Source organism: Centruroides sculpturatus, unplaced genomic scaffold (genome assembly GCF_000671375.1).
Source record: "Centruroides sculpturatus isolate CEXI.00-Female unplaced genomic scaffold, Cexi_2.0 scaffold954, whole genome shotgun sequence".
NCBI classification, from domain to species: domain Eukaryota; kingdom Metazoa; phylum Arthropoda; class Arachnida; order Scorpiones; family Buthidae; genus Centruroides; species Centruroides sculpturatus.
Window position 1 is genome coordinate 1 of NW_019385191.1, and position 19,256 is coordinate 19,256.

Here is a 19,256-nt window from a genome sequence, read left to right on the forward strand (position 1 = left end):
TGTATGTATTTCTACTCAATTGTAATGTTCCCAGGCTTTTGTGTAGCGTGTGTGGTATCACATCTATACAGGAGAGAATGACAGGTACAATAAGCACCCTATCCATCCTCCACAGATGCCTTATTTCCTGGGCGAGTTCTGTGTACTTGCTAATTTTTTCAGTGCATGTGTTTTGTACATTGTGAGTGTGTGGAATGGCTATGTCTATAATGTTTGTGATTTTATTGTGTTTGTCAATGAGTGTGATGTTTTTTATTATTATTATATGTTTGTTTCTCACAATTTGACCAATAATTTTGATTGTTTGATGAAAACCAAGCCTTGTTTTCTTATTGTTGATCAAGGTTGAGGAATCTGAACGATGTGGCATGCTTGCAAAACAACGCCCTCTTTGCATTTCTGGTATAAGGTCAACAGTTAGTAGCAGTTTCTTTAGATACACAGTTAATATTTTTGGAATTAGAGCTGCTGCTGATATAATTATTGATATTATTAGAACTTCCTTTTGCTTCCAAAGTCATTGAACTTTGTTTCTCAGTGATTGATATGAGAATTTTTGTTTGTTCTACTAAGTTTTCAGTATTAGGTATTGACACTAACAAAATAAGTTTTCCTTGAAATTATATTGACAACAACAGTATCAGGTTTATTATAATCAATTGATTTGTCTGCTATTAGTTGTTTATCTCAGTATGATATTGCTGATTTGTTTTCAATCACTGTAGGTGGGTTGAATTTGTAGGAAGGTGCCATATTACTAAGCAGTTTGAATTTTTTTGCAAGTTGTTAACCAAATTATTAAAATAATTTATCATGCGCAAGCAGAATATACTATGAGACAAGTGCTTGGCATCCAGAAATAATATGTTGAGTTATTTCATTGGCCAATTTGCATGCCAACATTTGCCATCAATATTTTCTTTCAATATAATTTTTCAGTAATATTTTGTTGTTATTGATTGATCTTGAATGGCACATGCAAATCCTTTAGTTTCAGTGTGGATGCTTGATTTTTACAGCCGTAATGTAGAGTTTTTAATATCAATTTTTGTGTCGTAATAAATGTGGAAATTGACCATATAGTGGTGTGAGGCTCTAGACAGGTCCGAACTTTACTGAAATTCGCATTAAAATCATTTATTTTTAAGGACAAAATTATCTTTTTTGAGAAAAAAATAGAAGTTACAAATAGTTTTTCTTAATGAAAATGACGCAAACTTTTAAGAAATTTTAAACAAATAGAACAATGGAAAAGTGGAGATCGACTATCTCCAGATGGGAATCAAATTAAACTTCAATTTTGATCTCTCCCACATCCCCGAAAGGTTTCGAATTGTCATCAGGTGATGAGGAGAGAGACCAATCAGAAAGTAGAATCAGAGGAAAATGGATAAAACCAAAGAATTCAAAGACGTGACGGCTTCTTCTCCTGAAAGTTCCAAGTGGCAGATCTATTGTGTGTGTGTCTCGTGCCCATTTTCGTCTCCTCTCCCGACCTCGGATCGATATCTTTCCATCAATGGAAGTTGACCCATCGTCCCGGAGTTGTTGAGACGTCAATGGAATTGGTCATTTGCGAACTAAGGACACTCCTTCAAAATAGGACTATCTTGGAAAGGAGAGGAAGACCCAGAGGCCACTGCCAATGTAGAACTTCCAAGATTGCGGAAATCTTGTAAGCTTCTTTTGTTTCAAATAAATGGTTTCTTTTAACAGTAGAGTCTGTCTCAGTGCCGATCACTTACATATGACCCTTCACGACTGTTTGACCCTCTTGACATTTTTGCACCCTGTCAGCAACCTTACAGTGACATTTCAAGCCATTTATTATGTTTGTTCTCTATTGAAATTTCAATTTTGGTGACATTTCCACCTAGATTTAGCATGGTAATTTTATCATCTAGTGAGTAATTACTTTGTGTAAATTCATTGTTGCTTTCTGTGAAAGACTTTCATAATTTTTCAATTTGTGAGTAAGCCAAATATTTTATGTCGATCAATTTTCATCTGCCTTTACATCTTGGTATATATAATCTATCCACACAACTTTTAGGATGGTGTTTACAATATTTTATCATTATTTTTCTTGTACATCCATTTAGCTCTTTCAAATCTGTATCACTCCACTTTAAGATGACAAATGTGTGTGTGTGTGTGCACTGGTATTGCCCATGTATTCATTGCCAATATTGCAATTGCAGGCATTGAGTTCTGTTTTTAATAAAGATTTTAAATGGTTTCCATATTTTTCTTTGAAGAGCTTTTTAAGTTCTGTATGATTCAGATCTATTTTGCAATATTTCCAGATATTTGTAAGTTTGATGTTCTTGAATGAGTTTATAATGTTGTTCATATCAATGTTGTAATTTGTTCCATTTGAAAAAACCTGCCCTTTTTTTACGTGTAACATTACACATGTTTCAACTCAGTGTCATTCTAATATCTTGACTGTAATATGATGTTATGCATATAAACTTGTCTAGTTGTTTTGGTGAAGCTGAAAAAAGTTTGACATCATCCAAATACATTAAATGTGATATTTGTATATTTTGTCTTACATTTTTTTAAAGTATAATCTTTCTTTTGATTGTTTAGTTGTTTTGACAATGGATTTAATGTTAGGCAGAATTATAATGGGCTCAATGAATCACCTTGAAAGATGTCCCTGTTTATATCAATATCTTTAGTTGTACAAAATTAAAATGTGGAAACACATCATTGTTTCATTATAACAGACAAATAATTAATAGTAGTGTCATCAATTTTATAGATTTTGAGTATTTCCAATAGTCACGAATGAGGTATTGAGTCAAAGGCTTTTTGGTAGTCTATATAAGCCATTGATAAATTTTGATTTTCTTCTGGCATGATTCAATATAAAGCTATTAATAGTCGATTTTTCCTTGCAACCCATAGAGCACTTGATACAACTTTTTTGTTGAGTGAGTATGTTTGATTCTATATGTTTATATATTTTATGTATTGTTAGTAAGCAGTTAATTTGACAATAATTTTTTTGAATTGCTTGCATCTCCTGATTTGTAGATTACATATGTAATTCCATGTGAGGTAATTTGGTATAATATTATCATTTTTGTGTCATTTAAAAATGTTGTAATCAAATATTTGTGAGCACTTGTAAATTTTTTTTCTGCCAGAAATTTACCATCAACTCTTGAGGCTTTCCAGTTCTGTGTTTTATTTATAGCTTCTTTTAAGTTGTCTTTAGTTATATTGCATTCAGGCATTGAGCAAATATTTTCAGTATTAGCTTTTCACTTAATATCCATTCTGCCTGTACATTGCATTGTACTGATGATCAATTATTTTTCTAATACTCAAGCAATTTTTCTTTGTCTATAGAATTTTCTGATCTCACTTGTTTTACTATATTCAATGATTTGTAAAATTTTCTATGATTATAAAAGCATATTTTGTTGTTTTCTCTTCATACATTTGCAATATCTTGTGAGTCTAGTATCTTTTGCCTTCAATTTTTGTTTTAGGGTGTTTATATAATCTTGAAGTATATGATTTGTATTTTTATCAATTATTTTAAACTTTAATTTTTAATATTGGTTGTAGTTTGGCTTTCAATGCATATGATCATTTTGTTTTGCACATATACTGTTATTTGACCAATTTGGCTTCTTATATTGTTAGATTTTTTTAAAAATCTTATTAAACATGATAGTTTTTGCAGCTTATTTATTTTTTGTATTTCATTTTTGTGTCAATTAATCAGTTATATTTATTTTCAAAATTTCCATAATTGTTAATCCACCACAATACACGTAGCCCTCTGTTTACACCAGCTCAATTTACACCAATTCACAATAACACCGCTGTGCAATTCGCCGTTTTGCGGTGTAATTCCCCAATTTTCCCTATGTTAGACTGATTTTCATTTCAATGTTGACGTATTTACTGAGCCGTGACATTGTACATTCGTTAAAACAAAGATTTTTATTGAATATATTTATTTTTTCTGTTTAATATTATTGGGTATGTATACATTTGCATTAAATTAATATTAAAATACTAAACGTTTAGGTACCCATGAGTCAAGTTATTAAACTTGATACTCCAATAAATGGCGTCCGAATCCATAGCGCCAATGAATGTATCCCGTATCAGTTTGTTCAGGAAAACACCTTACGATGCAGTAGCACTTCCAGTGATCACAAACTATCATTAGTGAGACAAATCTACTTCTTGTTGGCAAGATGATATCTATCTCTCCTTAACCACCTTGAATTTTTTTGCTCAAACTGACCTTATATATGCGCTACAGCGACCAGAGGTTGACCAATCAGTGTCTCTGCTTGTCTGTAGCTCTACATTGGGATAATGTATCATTTTAACTATGGAAAGTTTGACGGATAAACTTTGTGAGTTAGACAATGATTGGGAGCGAAGTGCAAATGATGTAAAAAGGAGCATCATTGCATCTATTCAACCATATTCTGAAATTCTCAATGAAAGAAAACAAAAATGTAAACAATTAAAGATGGATACTTTTTCCGAAAAATGTAAGAGATCCGAAACTAAAATTTTTTAATAAAAACATTTCACTTTATTTTATGATAAAAAAAACATTTTATCAATTAAATTTATTTGTATTTTGTATTATATTGTATTAATAAACAAAATTATTTGTGTATTTTTCACTTATGTAGAACCTAACCCTATATCTCAGTGTAAATATGGGTTCATTTTACGCCAATTTGATTTGCACTGGCTTTTGTAGGAACGGAACTGCTGCGTAAACCGAGGGCTACCTGTATATTAATTTTTCAATAAAATGAAAACATGAACAAATAGCAAAATACTTTTCCCAGAGAATGCAAAATTTATATTTTGAAAATTTTATATTAGCAAAATAAGAATATATTTGTAAAAATGAAGTCTTTTCTGCAAGAAAATATGAAAATGTATTTTTAAATTAAAAATATCACTTGTCATTTTATCATTGATATAATTTCACATTTCTTTAAACTTTGAGAAAATGTTATTTAATTATTAAACAGAAGAATTGAAATATTGAAGAATACTTTGTAGAGATACATATAGGCATGGTCAATAGTGCACAGGTGATCAGTCATTTGGTAGTAGTGGAGAAAGTAATTGATACTAAATATTAGAAAGTCCTAAAAATTTTAAATTTAATGAATTATAACAGATAAACTACATTCACAAAACATTGGGACGAAATCAACACGTACCTGAACCAATTACTGGTGTTGGAGAAAGGATGAATAAAATAGAATAGAAGAACTAGTAAGGTTCGAAAACGTTTACGATTTTATTCATCCTTTCTCCAACACCGGTAATTGATTCAGGTACGTGTTGATTTATAACAGATAACTACAGGAATGCATGATACCTTCATTTTATGTTGATAATGCATTCCTAGAAGAGGCAGCAGAAAAAATAAGATTGGAACAAAATTAATCCATTTTATTATGGAAGAAATAAACACGTTTTTATAGAAAAAAAATATTTAATATCAAAACTTTTACTAACGTAATATATGATATAAAATAATATCGAAATTGAAACTTATTTATGACTGAAATTAATGATACAATTTTTACTTCATCATTTGGATTGATCTTGTATCAGCAGTGCCACTGGATGTGACTTCAGTTCTGTGATGATGGCTTAAAGATCATTATTGGATGGGCTAGGCTGAGGATGCATATTTTGTAAAATTTGAATCTGGACTTGTTTGCTACGTCTTTCTTTTCCTTTCCTTGAAAATTTCATAAGTTGCTAAGGTTTAATTTAAACTCCCAGTTATTTTGTTCCCAGTCAGTGACCATTTTGCAACCTTCTTTATTCATTGAGTTTGCATTAGCAAGAAATAATTTATGGCTACTTCTAAAGTTATGGGTTGACATGATTTCTTGATGACTTGAACATTTGGATTCACTAATTTCCTTTCTCTTTCTCTCATGTTCTTTTTATTTTATCATGCAATAACTTTAAAATGATGAAATACCATGTGAACAATAAATACTTTAGAATAATGAACAAACCAACACTTCCTAATATAGTGATTATTAAAGCAAAGTTGCTATGAGCACTACCAGTGCTACCACCAAGCATGAGAAGATATTTGCATTTAGCATTTGCAAAAAATATTTTATAAAAGTTATTTTACATATTGAAAAAATTGAGATTGGTTTCAAATTTTTCCCAAATAATTATTAATTGTAAGTTCTCAATTGGTTTATATCAAGCTGGTTTAAAATGAAGGCAACCTGTGTCACCAAACACAACAATGGTCAGTTTTATGTAAAATTGATTAAAAAGTAAATATAAAACTTACAATGATTTCACAATTTTTTTCAATGGATATGAGAAGTCAATCACTTGCATGTGAAAATTGTGCCTTTTTTTTCAGATTAGGCCAAACTTTGAAAAGATGAAATTTTAAATACACTAGACTTTGCTAATCCAGTCATTCCTTGCCCAGAGAGATGCCAGATTACTGAGCTATACTGTATGCTGGATAGTTGCATTTGGCTTTTAACATACTCAAGCCTCTCAAGTATGTTACAAGCCACATACAGTAAATTTTGAGAAAAATTTTATTTTTTCAGTATGAGTTGCCATTCTATATTTGCAATTATAGTAAAATTTTTTATTTTGCTGATTCAAATATTATATATTTATTATACCAATAAAATTTGATTTATAGGATGATGAAAAAGAAGAAACTGTAAATGGAAGGAAAAGGTATGAAAATGGTGAGGATAAACAATCAAATGAAGAAATCTCAAATGAAAAAGATAAAGATGTTTTAGAAACAGACGAATGTAAAAAAATAATAGAATCTATTAGCAACAATGAAAAATCTGAAAGTAAGTTTATAGAAATATTTGCTATATAATGTAAACATAATTTTTATACTATAGAAAAGATTTTCCTACTTTTCTTAATTTTTGCTAATTGCACAATATTTTTAACTTCTTAAAAAAAAAAAAAATTAAAATTTTTCAGAAATATTTACTTTTCTTGTTCTCAGAATATTATTAAATCTTTCAAATTACTTCATTTGGTTTTTAACTGATATAACTGATTTTAGTTTGTAACTAATATATGTTTTTAATTTTTATGTTCCTTCTTAATTGAAGTTTTTAGACTATTTACAAAAAATTAAATTTTTTAGTCTATCTTTTTAAATCCCTTATACACCCCCACAGAAGTAACAGTTTTAAAAAATTGCTTTTGAGGAAAAACATCTAATGAAGAAAACACTTCTAAAACAGGTAAAAATTGGTAGAAAAGTCCACAAAGTTAAAAAAGATCAAGTGCCAGCCTTTTCTTTTAGGTTCTGACACTTTTTACATTAAAACCATAATGAATTCTTCATACCATATTATATTATCCACTTTTAAACTGCTTCTGGCCCTCTAGTGGTAGTTACGAGAAATCTACATTATTTGCATATAGTTACAATTTTTGTGATAACTCAGGATATATTTTTTTTCCTTCTTAATTGAAGTTTTTAGACTATTTACAAAAAATTAAATTTTTCGAGTCTATCTTTTTAAATTCCTTATACACCACCACAGAAGTAAGTTTTAAAAAATTGNTTCTAAAACAGGTAAAAATTGGTAGAAAAGTCCACAAAGTTAAAAAAGATCAAGTGCCAGCCTTTTCTTTTAGGTTCTGACACTTTTTACATTAAAACCATAATGAATTCTTCATACCATATTATATTATCCACTTTTAAACTGCTTCTGGCCCTCTAGTGGTAGTTACGAGAAATCTACATTATTTGCATATAGTTACAATTTTTGTGATAACTCAGGATATATTTTTTTTCCTTCTTAATTGAAGTTTTTAGACTATTTACAAAAAATTAAATTTTTCGAGTCTATCTTTTTAAATTCCTTATACACCACCACAGAAGTAAGTTTTAAAAAATTGCTTTTGAAGAAAAACTTCTAATGAAGAAAACACTTCTAAAACAAAAAAAAAATTTAATTTTTATGGCTTTATTTGATCAAAATGAACAAAATATTGTATGTATATGTATGCATATTTATGCTTATTAGTCTCTTCAGAATTTTCTCATGTCAGAAATATGAAAAAGACATACTTTTCCTTTACTCACCCACTAAAATGCTAATATTGTTTTTTAAAAATTTGTTTCAATTTTCAATCTATTTTTTATCACTATGAAAATGTAATTATAAGACTTTGAAAAGTTATATTTTCTTATTTTTTTACAATTATATACTATGAATGTGAACTGGAAGATTCCAGCAAGTTTGTGTTTGTAAGCAATTTATTTTAATAACAAGTTACTCAAATTTTCTTAGATTCTAGTCTTCTGAAAACTTCAGAAATATATATTTAACATATACTTGCAATATGAATTAAATAACTGCAGAGATGTTTAATTAAATGGTGTAATTTGACTTATGGGCAATAAATGTTAAACTTGAATGACAATATTGATTATGATGATACTTTGTTTTAAAATCATTTCAAATAAATTTAATACAAAATTATGAAGAAAGATATACCATAAGAATATGAATAATTTGGAAGTTTTTCTATAATTTTCAATTGTGTATGAAAGACTAACTTCATAAATACAGTTTAAAGTGTGATAGTTTTTAATAGCTACACATTCCAAATATTAATAGAAAAAGATATCTACATTAAGTGTTTTTTTATTGAATAAAATTTTAGAATTTTATGATATATTTTTTTAATTTTGGGATCATATAATGCATGATATATTTGACAGATGATAGAAAAAACATTTATCAATATTATATAGACTATACTATGTGTATTATATAGTATGTAATATATAGTATTGATAAATGTTTTTTCTATCATCAGTCAAATATAACATGCATTATATGATCCAAAAATTAAAAAATACACAATTTTAAAATATATATATATATATATATATTATTTTTTCTATTCCTTTATTTCTGTAGATTCTGAAGTAGTTGATAACACTAAAGAAGTTCTAAAGAAAGCAGCAATAACTGTTGGCTCATTAAAAGAAGCAGGTAAATTATTATCATAATAAATTAATGTTTAGATAGAAAATCAATTACAATATTTACATTTATTTATTTCAGAATTTGATATAAGATTTAATCCCGATGTATATTCTGTAGGTGTTAAACATGTGATGTCAGAGGTGAGTGATATGGTTAACACACAATTATAACATGTAGAATACAGTATGGTCTTGTTTTATGTGGGATTATGTCAACAGGTACCATATAAAAAAATTGTGTAATTTGTGCTTCAAGCACAATTCCAAGCAATCTCAAATGATTGCCTAGACCAGGGATGGGCAACCTTTTTCTATGTATGGGCAATATTTAAAACTTTTAAACTGATGCAGGCCACACACAAGAAAAAAGAAAAAAAAATACAGATAGATAAGTTATTTATTCATATATGATTATAAATTAATGTAAGTATACTTAATTTGACTTCTGGAACTGATGTGAACATAGTATATCCAAAATATTTGGTTACTGCTAGTTTTTTAAAATTAATTTTAATGTGAGTTTGTTTGCTGATTTCTTGTTTTACTTTTTACTAAATTCATTGATGAAAAAATGTACTTAAGTTGTAGAAAATTAAGAAAAATGCAGCAAAAATTCTATTGTTAAGGTGGGAAATTGGTATATTTATTATTTTGTGCAATGCGGGCTACAAGTTGCCAATCTCTGGCTAAGACACACAACTATTTTACAATTAACAAAAAATAAAATAAAATCTGTTTAAAATATTTTAATTATGCTTTTATTATAATGAGTAACATTTTAGTTTGATGTTTCTGAATATACAGAGCAAAATTTTATTACATAGTCTCAAGTCACTACTTGAGAAAAATACATGCAAACAAAAGTATTCACTGATTCAAGGATTCTGATATTCCAAATGCTAAGTACTATTGAATTGCATTCAATAGTACTTAGCATTTGGAATATCAGAAGCATAGTTCAGACTTAGAGCCAAATACTATTGGGTTGTTTCGAAAGTAAGTTCGTTTTTTTCCGTGGAAAAAAACTCAATACAGTAGAGTGTCGGTTATCCGAAACGTTGGCTATCCGAAAGAATTCCAGTTGGCAAATTTAAATTTTTGCTAGTGCTGTGGCACTGCAATCTTTGGCTATGTCTTGGGCTACTCAAATATTTTACGTTTTTGATACTAAATTAACTTCTGAAGTATAATTTTTTTATTGTTTTTATATTTTTCAATATATTTATTTTGTTTGTACAAAATAAAGATATAATTTTTAATGATACAATAGCCACGATTATTATTTTAAAAAGTTTATGTTAGGCTTAACATCGACGAAAATTCAATGCAAAGCGACACGCAACGGAGAAAAATTTCAGGATGGGATAGGTTAATATTAGTGTTGTAACGAATAGTATATTCGGCCTCAGGCCAAATACCGAATATACGGCCAGGAGCGTATACAAATATTCGGCTATTCGGCCAAACTATTCGGCTTGATTAACGCACGTACAAAAATTGGCGCGCAAACCACATTATGGCTGGATCCTCTATACGCTTCGCCAATCGCGTTAATTCTTGGCAGTTGTAGCGGACAGACAAGAGTGTCATGGAAGTATGTGATAAATGATGATATCAAATGACCTACACTTGTAAATAACGGAAAAAGAACAGAGAAGAACCGCAAAGTGAAAATAAATATGAAATTGAGTTGATAACATAATCGAACAAGTCGAGGCAGCTTATTGGCACGAAATTTGCGGCCGTCAATGCCAAACAATTGTTATCATAGACTTCGGGAAGCTAAATGCTTGTAATGAAAGTCACTTAGCGTGCACGGGCGAAAGCCTGGGGCTGTTCGGGCTATCAAGCTGTCTCGAATCTGTGAAATCATAACTGTAACTTATATCGACGTCCTATCTGTCTCTTTTCTCCGTTATCACCAGGCTGAGTCACGTAATTGTAAAATAGGAACTCTACGACGGAAAAGTGACGAATCGAAAGTATTGAGAGCGCGTATTATGATGTATGCACAGCCATACATGGATTAGAGCGATAGAGGTAAGAGAAATGGAAGAGCAAAGACGAGCGCTTAAAAAGAAGGATAGGCAGGGTCAGACCCTCAGATGTGCGACGATTCTCGAACAAATAGGTGTGTATGTGTGCTGATCTTTGTAATTATAAATTGTGAATACAAGTGACTAATATTATGTTCTTTTTTATTTTGTGCATGTTACAAGTTATAAATAAATATAAACAAACAACACTAACTCGATAACATTAAATCTAAATACCAAAATGATTAATTTACTGTGTTTTTGTTATTTATTACTCCTGCTTTTAGGTATTCGGTATTCGGCCGAATAGTGATTAAATATTCGGTATTCGGCTGAATAGTGAAAAATAGGCCGAATACTGAATAGTAACCGAATATTCATTACATCACTAGTTAATATATTTTTTCGTACGTAATCGGTTATCCGAAAAATAAGTTATCCGAACAACCCCAGTCCCCAATTGATTCAGATAAACGATGCTCTACTGCATTTTTATAATAAATAAATATTTTATTGAATTATATATCGACCATTTTGGTCAAATACCTGTTGTCATCATTTCTGGTAGTAGCATGATTTCACATTCATAAAAGTTTTTGTTGCTTACAAAAACTGATTCAAGTGATTTTTGACATTGTCATTTCAAGTAAATGTCGTACAGTTAAAAATAATTTGTATAGACCAGAATAAGTAATAATCTGAGTGTGCTCGATCTGGCGAATATGGTTGGTGTGATAGCACGTCCCATCTAAGTTATAACCATTTCTGACCAGTTACCAAACTTGTGTGAAATTTGACATTATCGTGGTAAAACACTATACCTGTTTTGTCGTCAATTCTGGCCGCCTTTTCTGTTTGATGATATTACTCAATTTGTTTACTCAAAGGCAGTACACTTTCGAATCAATTGTTAAATTGTCTGGTAAAAGCTCCAAAAAAAAATTTCCTTCAAATCCCACCAAAGAGATTCTCTCTTTGGTGGAACCCATATATCAAGCTTTGAAGCGAAACCAATTTGTTTCAAGTAATCATAAATGGTTCAATTTGACAAATTTAATCTCTTAGTGATTTTACATGTTGTTATTCAGCAGTTTGCTTCAATCAGTACGTTTATTTTGTTTTCATTGGCTTCAATTGGCCATCCAGAATGTGGTGCATCTTCAATATTGAAATTGCCAAAACAAAATTTTGCAAACCAGTTTTGGCACTGTCTTTCTCTCAACACATCATCTCCATATATGTACCACAATTTTTTTCTTGCTTGAACAGCATTTTGATTTTTTGGTAATAAAAAAGCAAAATATGCCAAAAATGATGTTTTCAATCTTCCATATTTGATGGGACATAAAAAATAAACAATTGCGCAGAATCAAACAAAATTTTTTACAAAAGCCTTAAAATGCTCGCTGTCAAAATATATAATGATGATATGGTTTAGAATGAAAATGGCAGGAAAAATACGACCAGTCCATCTAGTGGTAAAAAAACAAACTTACTTTCCAAATAACCTAATATTATACTAGGAGTGGTCTAACCATTTGCCATCTGCAAAAACAAATTTACCTCTAATAATCTTGCATAAAACAAGATAATATTGCATATTGAAGTTACATTTTTCATTTTGTTTAAATTCAGATTTATAAAATTATTAAACATTTTAAATGTTTAATTTAAACAATAGTTTCAGGAAACCCTGTATATGTATCTTTTTTTATTGTTTAAGTCACAGATCATGTTTTTATTGATCAATTGATTATATGTTGCCCTTCGAACATCATCAAGATTTTAAAAAATATAAACATCTTTGTCAATGCTTTCTTTATAATGTATGATCCTTATTTCTTTTTATCATTTATTTATTTTTTAAAATATTTTACTTCGTGTTTTTGATTTATTTTTGATTATATTTTATTGTATTTTGGGGTAAATTGTTATTTGGGGGATGGAAATCTTTTGTCAACTGACAGTTTCAATTATATGTAAAATAAATAAAAGTTATTTTATTTTCAATTAATTATTATAGCTAATTATAACTTTCAATTATATTTAAACTTTTTTGCTAAAAAGGCATATATTTCATAACAATAAACCTTATCAGGAGTCTCCTCAGCTTTAGGTTTTTTCCTTCTAAATCAGATCATAAGTTAAAGTGTTTTGACTTTTGTAATCAATTCAGATTTTAAATGAAATTAATGAACGTATGATTTAAAAATTACTATCATTTCAATTTTTCCAATCCCTTTTGCATCATTGTTAAATTTAATTTGAAATAAAATCTAGTTAATTTTGCCTTTGAGGAACAGCATTTTCTCTGACTTTTTTGATATCTTGCCTTTCAGAGTCTTTTGCTTAGATGGCATTGCTGATTTGTAAATACAAAAAAAATTTAAATGATTAAAATCTTCAAGGAAACCCTAATTCTGACATTCAAAATCCATTCTAATATCACAAACATTGTTCACTATCTATAAGTGAATGTATTAAAATAACACAAACTATGAGGTAATATTCACTAGCACAATAATAGTTGACAATTCAGTTTGTATTATAACATACTTTAGAGACAATTAAATGACTTTTAGATGTTTTTATCTGTTTCATTAATTTTAATTCTTCTGCAAATAAGCAAATTTTAGTTTTGCAAATGTGAAAAAGTACTGAACTACAAATATGCAGTATGTTTATAATGTATATAAGGAGATTATTCTGTATATCCATTTAATACGATGTCTCCAAAGATGATTTACTTTTCTGATATTGGAGGTTTAATGAATTCTTCCAATATTTTAAATTTTTCAAATGAACACCATGAATATCTATATCTATACTAATATTATAAACAGATAAAGTTTATAAGTTTGGATGTTAGGAGGTAATCTCCGAAACTACTCATCTGATTTCAAAAATTCTTTCACCAATATTTAGAATGGACCTTCAGGGTGGACATAGGCTGTATATTATTCCATTAAACATTCATAAATTAAAAGATGTCACCTAGATAAGTGTTATATTTTTAGTGTCAGCGGGTGGCGAAGGGCAAGATGCATATGTATACGAGATAGGTAACAGTGTGGTGCAATTGTGTGGTCGGTAAGATATGCAGTGCACGTGTCCGAACTTGTTTTTAATATTTTGCTTTTATCTATTTATCTATATAAATAAAAATGTAAATGTTTGTTTGTTCAAAATCTTAAATCTCCGAAAGTTCTTCACCAATTGCTTTGAAATTTTGAAACAACATTGTATTCGAATACACACATGTTGTTATATTATATAGATGTCAAAATTCCCTCTGCGAGGAAGAGGGACAAAGTTAAGGCTTACAGTGAAGAACTGGGCTTCTATTATACTATTTTAGATGCAGTTTTTTGCATTTTTGATTGCATTTTAATAGGGTATGTCAAGAAAATGTACTCTAAGAAGGAATTTTTTGAAATTCCCACTTGCAGGGAGTGTTACACATTTATAATAGATACATTTTTAGCCACAGCAACGCATGGCCGGGTACAGCTAGTAAAGAATAAATTAATGGCAAATGTAAACACAAATAGGGAATATCATTTAATGTAGTATTGTTTGAATTGCTAATATATTTTCAGTTAATTGACTAATTTAAATTATATTTTATAGGAAGGAAGACTTGAAAAAGAACGACAGTTAGTAAAGGATGCAGCAGATTTCCTCATTACTGTACAGATACCTGGATTTGTAAGTAATTGTATTATGTTTCTAATGGAAATCCATTTAATTTTCAATTAATAATTTGCATATTATGTATATATTATTCTTAACATGTTTAGATTCGTGATTGTCTTGAACATTCATCATCTCCAATTGATGGCATAACTTTGACTGAATCACTTCATGGAAGGTAATAATTCATGATTTTGTTTATAATTTATATATTGAAGTTATAAAATACAGTAGAGCCTCGAAAACTCGGCACTCGATAACCCGGCACTCCGGATAACTCGGCCACACCCTGGCAGGGCAAAAATAACCTTAGATAATTAATTTTCATCATAGACAGCTTTATGCCTCATAAAGTATTTTTCTGAGGTCTGNAACAATTAAAGATGGATACTTTTTCCGAAAAATGTAAGAGATCCGAAACTAAAATTTTTTAATAAAAACATTTCACTTTATTTTATGATAAAAAAAACATTTTATCAATTAAATTTATTTGTATTTTGTATTATATTGTATTAATAAACAAAATTATTTGTGTATTTTTCACTTATGTAGAACCTAACCCTATATCTCAGTGTAAATATGGGTTCATTTTACGCCAATTTGATTTGCACTGGCTTTTGTAGGAACGGAACTGCTGCGTAAACCGAGGGCTACCTGTATATTAATTTTTCAATAAAATGAAAACATGAACAAATAGCAAAATACTTTTCCCAGAGAATGCAAAATTTATATTTTGAAAATTTTATATTAGCAAAATAAGAATATATTTGTAAAAATGAAGTCTTTTCTGCAAGAAAATATGAAAATGTATTTTTAAATTAAAAATATCACTTGTCATTTTATCATTGATATAATTTCACATTTCTTTAAACTTTGAGAAAATGTTATTTAATTATTAAACAGAAGAATTGAAATATTGAAGAATACTTTGTAGAGATACATATAGGCATGGTCAATAGTGCACAGGTGATCAGTCATTTGGTAGTAGTGGAGAAAGTAATTGATACTAAATATTAGAAAGTCCTAAAAATTTTAAATTTAATGAATTATAACAGATAAACTACATTCACAAAACATTGGGACGAAATCAACACGTACCTGAACCAATTACTGGTGTTGGAGAAAGGATGAATAAAATAGAATAGAAGAACTAGTAAGGTTCGAAAACGTTTACGATTTTATTCATCCTTTCTCCAACACCGGTAATTGATTCAGGTACGTGTTGATTTATAACAGATAACTACAGGAATGCATGATACCTTCATTTTATGTTGATAATGCATTCCTAGAAGAGGCAGCAGAAAAAATAAGATTGGAACAAAATTAATCCATTTTATTATGGAAGAAATAAACACGTTTTTATAGAAAAAAAATATTTAATATCAAAACTTTTACTAACGTAATATATGATATAAAATAATATCGAAATTGAAACTTATTTATGACTGAAATTAATGATACAATTTTTACTTCATCATTTGGATTGATCTTGTATCAGCAGTGCCACTGGATGTGACTTCAGTTCTGTGATGATGGCTTAAAGATCATTATTGGATGGGCTAGGCTGAGGATGCATATTTTGTAAAATTTGAATCTGGACTTGTTTGCTACGTCTTTCTTTTCCTTTCCTTGAAAATTTCATAAGTTGCTAAGGTTTAATTTAAACTCCCAGTTATTTTGTTCCCAGTCAGTGACCATTTTGCAACCTTCTTTATTCATTGAGTTTGCATTAGCAAGAAATAATTTATGGCTACTTCTAAAGTTATGGGTTGACATGATTTCTTGATGACTTGAACATTTGGATTCACTAATTTCCTTTCTCTTTCTCTCATGTTCTTTTTATTTTATCATGCAATAACTTTAAAATGATGAAATACCATGTGAACAATAAATACTTTAGAATAATGAACAAACCAACACTTCCTAATATAGTGATTATTAAAGCAAAGTTGCTATGAGCACTACCAGTGCTACCACCAAGCATGAGAAGATATTTGCATTTAGCATTTGCAAAAAATATTTTATAAAAGTTATTTTACATATTGAAAAAATTGAGATTGGTTTCAAATTTTTCCCAAATAATTATTAATTGTAAGTTCTCAATTGGTTTATATCAAGCTGGTTTAAAATGAAGGCAACCTGTGTCACCAAACACAACAATGGTCAGTTTTATGTAAAATTGATTAAAAAGTAAATATAAAACTTACAATGATTTCACAATTTTTTTCAATGGATATGAGAAGTCAATCACTTGCATGTGAAAATTGTGCCTTTTTTTTCAGATTAGGCCAAACTTTGAAAAGATGAAATTTTAAATACACTAGACTTTGCTAATCCAGTCATTCCTTGCCCAGAGAGATGCCAGATTACTGAGCTATACTGTATGCTGGATAGTTGCATTTGGCTTTTAACATACTCAAGCCTCTCAAGTATGTTACAAGCCACATACAGTAAATTTTGAGAAAAATTTTATTTTTTCAGTATGAGTTGCCATTCTATATTTGCAATTATAGTAAAATTTTTTATTTTGCTGATTCAAATATTATATATTTATTATACCAATAAAATTTGATTTATAGGATGATGAAAAAGAAGAAACTGTAAATGGAAGGAAAAGGTATGAAAATGGTGAGGATAAACAATCAAATGAAGAAATCTCAAATGAAAAAGATAAAGATGTTTTAGAAACAGACGAATGTAAAAAAATAATAGAATCTATTAGCAACAATGAAAAATCTGAAAGTAAGTTTATAGAAATATTTGCTATATAATGTAAACATAATTTTTATACTATAGAAAAGATTTTCCTACTTTTCTTAATTTTTGCTAATTGCACAATATTTTTAACTTCTTAAAAAAAAAAAAAATTAAAATTTTTCAGAAATATTTACTTTTCTTGTTCTCAGAATATTATTAAATCTTTCAAATTACTTCATTTGGTTTTTAACTGATATAACTGATTTTAGTTTGTAACTAATATATGTTTTTAATTTTTATGTTCCTTCTTAATTGAAGTTTTTAGACTATTTACAAAAAATTAAATTTTTTAGTCTATCTTTTTAAATCCCTTATACACCCCCACAGAAGTAACAGTTTTAAAAAATTGCTTTTGAGGAAAAACATCTAATGAAGAAAACACTTCTAAAACAGGTAAAAATTGGTAGAAAAGTCCACAAAGTTAAAAAAGATCAAGTGCCAGCCTTTTCTTTTAGGTTCTGACACTTTTTACATTAAAACCATAATGAATTCTTCATACCATATTATATTATCCACTTTTAAACTGCTTCTGGCCCTCTAGTGGTAGTTACGAGAAATCTACATTATTTGCATATAGTTACAATTTTTGTGATAACTCAGGATATATTTTTTTTCCTTCTTAATTGAAGTTTTTAGACTATTTACAAAAAATTAAATTTTTCGAGTCTATCTTTTTAAATTCCTTATACACCACCACAGAAGTAAGTTTTAAAAAATTGCTTTTGAAGAAAAACTTCTAATGAAGAAAACACTTCTAAAACAAAAAAAAAATTTAATTTTTATGGCTTTATTTGATCAAAATGAACAAAATATTGTATGTATATGTATGCATATTTATGCTTATTAGTCTCTTCAGAATTTTCTCATGTCAGAAATATGAAAAAGACATACTTTTCCTTTACTCACCCACTAAAATGCTAATATTGTTTTTTAAAAATTTGTTTCAATTTTCAATCTATTTTTTATCACTATGAAAATGTAATTATAAGACTTTGAAAAGTTATATTTTCTTATTTTTTTACAATTATATACTATGAATGTGAACTGGAAGATTCCAGCAAGTTTGTGTTTGTAAGCAATTTATTTTAATAACAAGTTACTCAAATTTTCTTAGATTCTAGTCTTCTGAAAACTTCAGAAATATATATTTAACATATACTTGCAATATGAATTAAATAACTGCAGAGATGTTTAATTAAATGGTGTAATTTGACTTATGGGCAATAAATGTTAAACTTGAATGACAATATTGATTATGATGATACTTTGTTTTAAAATCATTTCAAATAAATTTAATACAAAATTATGAAGAAAGATATACCATAAGAATATGAATAATTTGGAAGTTTTTCTATAATTTTCAATTGTGTATGAAAGACTAACTTCATAAATACAGTTTAAAGTGTGATAGTTTTTAATAGCTACACATTCCAAATATTAATAGAAAAAGATATCTACATTAAGTGTTTTTTTATTGAATAAAATTTTAGAATTTTATGATATATTTTTTTAATTTTGGGATCATATAATGCATGATATATTTGACAGATGATAGAAAAAACATTTATCAATATTATATAGACTATACTATGTGTATTATATAGTATGTAATATATAGTATTGATAAATGTTTTTTCTATCATCAGTCAAATATAACATGCATTATATGATCCAAAAATTAAAAAATACACAATTTTAAAATATATATATATATATATATTATTATAATA

General features: G+C 28.4%; 1 protein-coding gene across 1 annotated transcript in view; it reads left to right on the forward strand.

The window, feature by feature from the left end:
- Positions 1 to 6,706: 6,706 nt before the first annotated feature.
- LOC111635950 (clustered mitochondria protein homolog) overlaps positions 6,707 to 19,256 on the forward strand; it is a gene marked incomplete at its 5' end in the record, with an annotated part of 39,267 nt that continues 26,717 nt past the window's right edge. The window contains 5 exons of the mRNA XM_023381096.1: positions 6,707 to 6,869; positions 8,973 to 9,047; positions 9,120 to 9,181; positions 14,707 to 14,784; positions 14,877 to 14,947. Coding sequence (XP_023236864.1) covers positions 6,707 to 6,869; positions 8,973 to 9,047; positions 9,120 to 9,181; positions 14,707 to 14,784; positions 14,877 to 14,947 — 449 coding nt within the window. The remainder of the gene's footprint in view (positions 6,870 to 8,972; positions 9,048 to 9,119; positions 9,182 to 14,706; positions 14,785 to 14,876; positions 14,948 to 19,256) is intronic.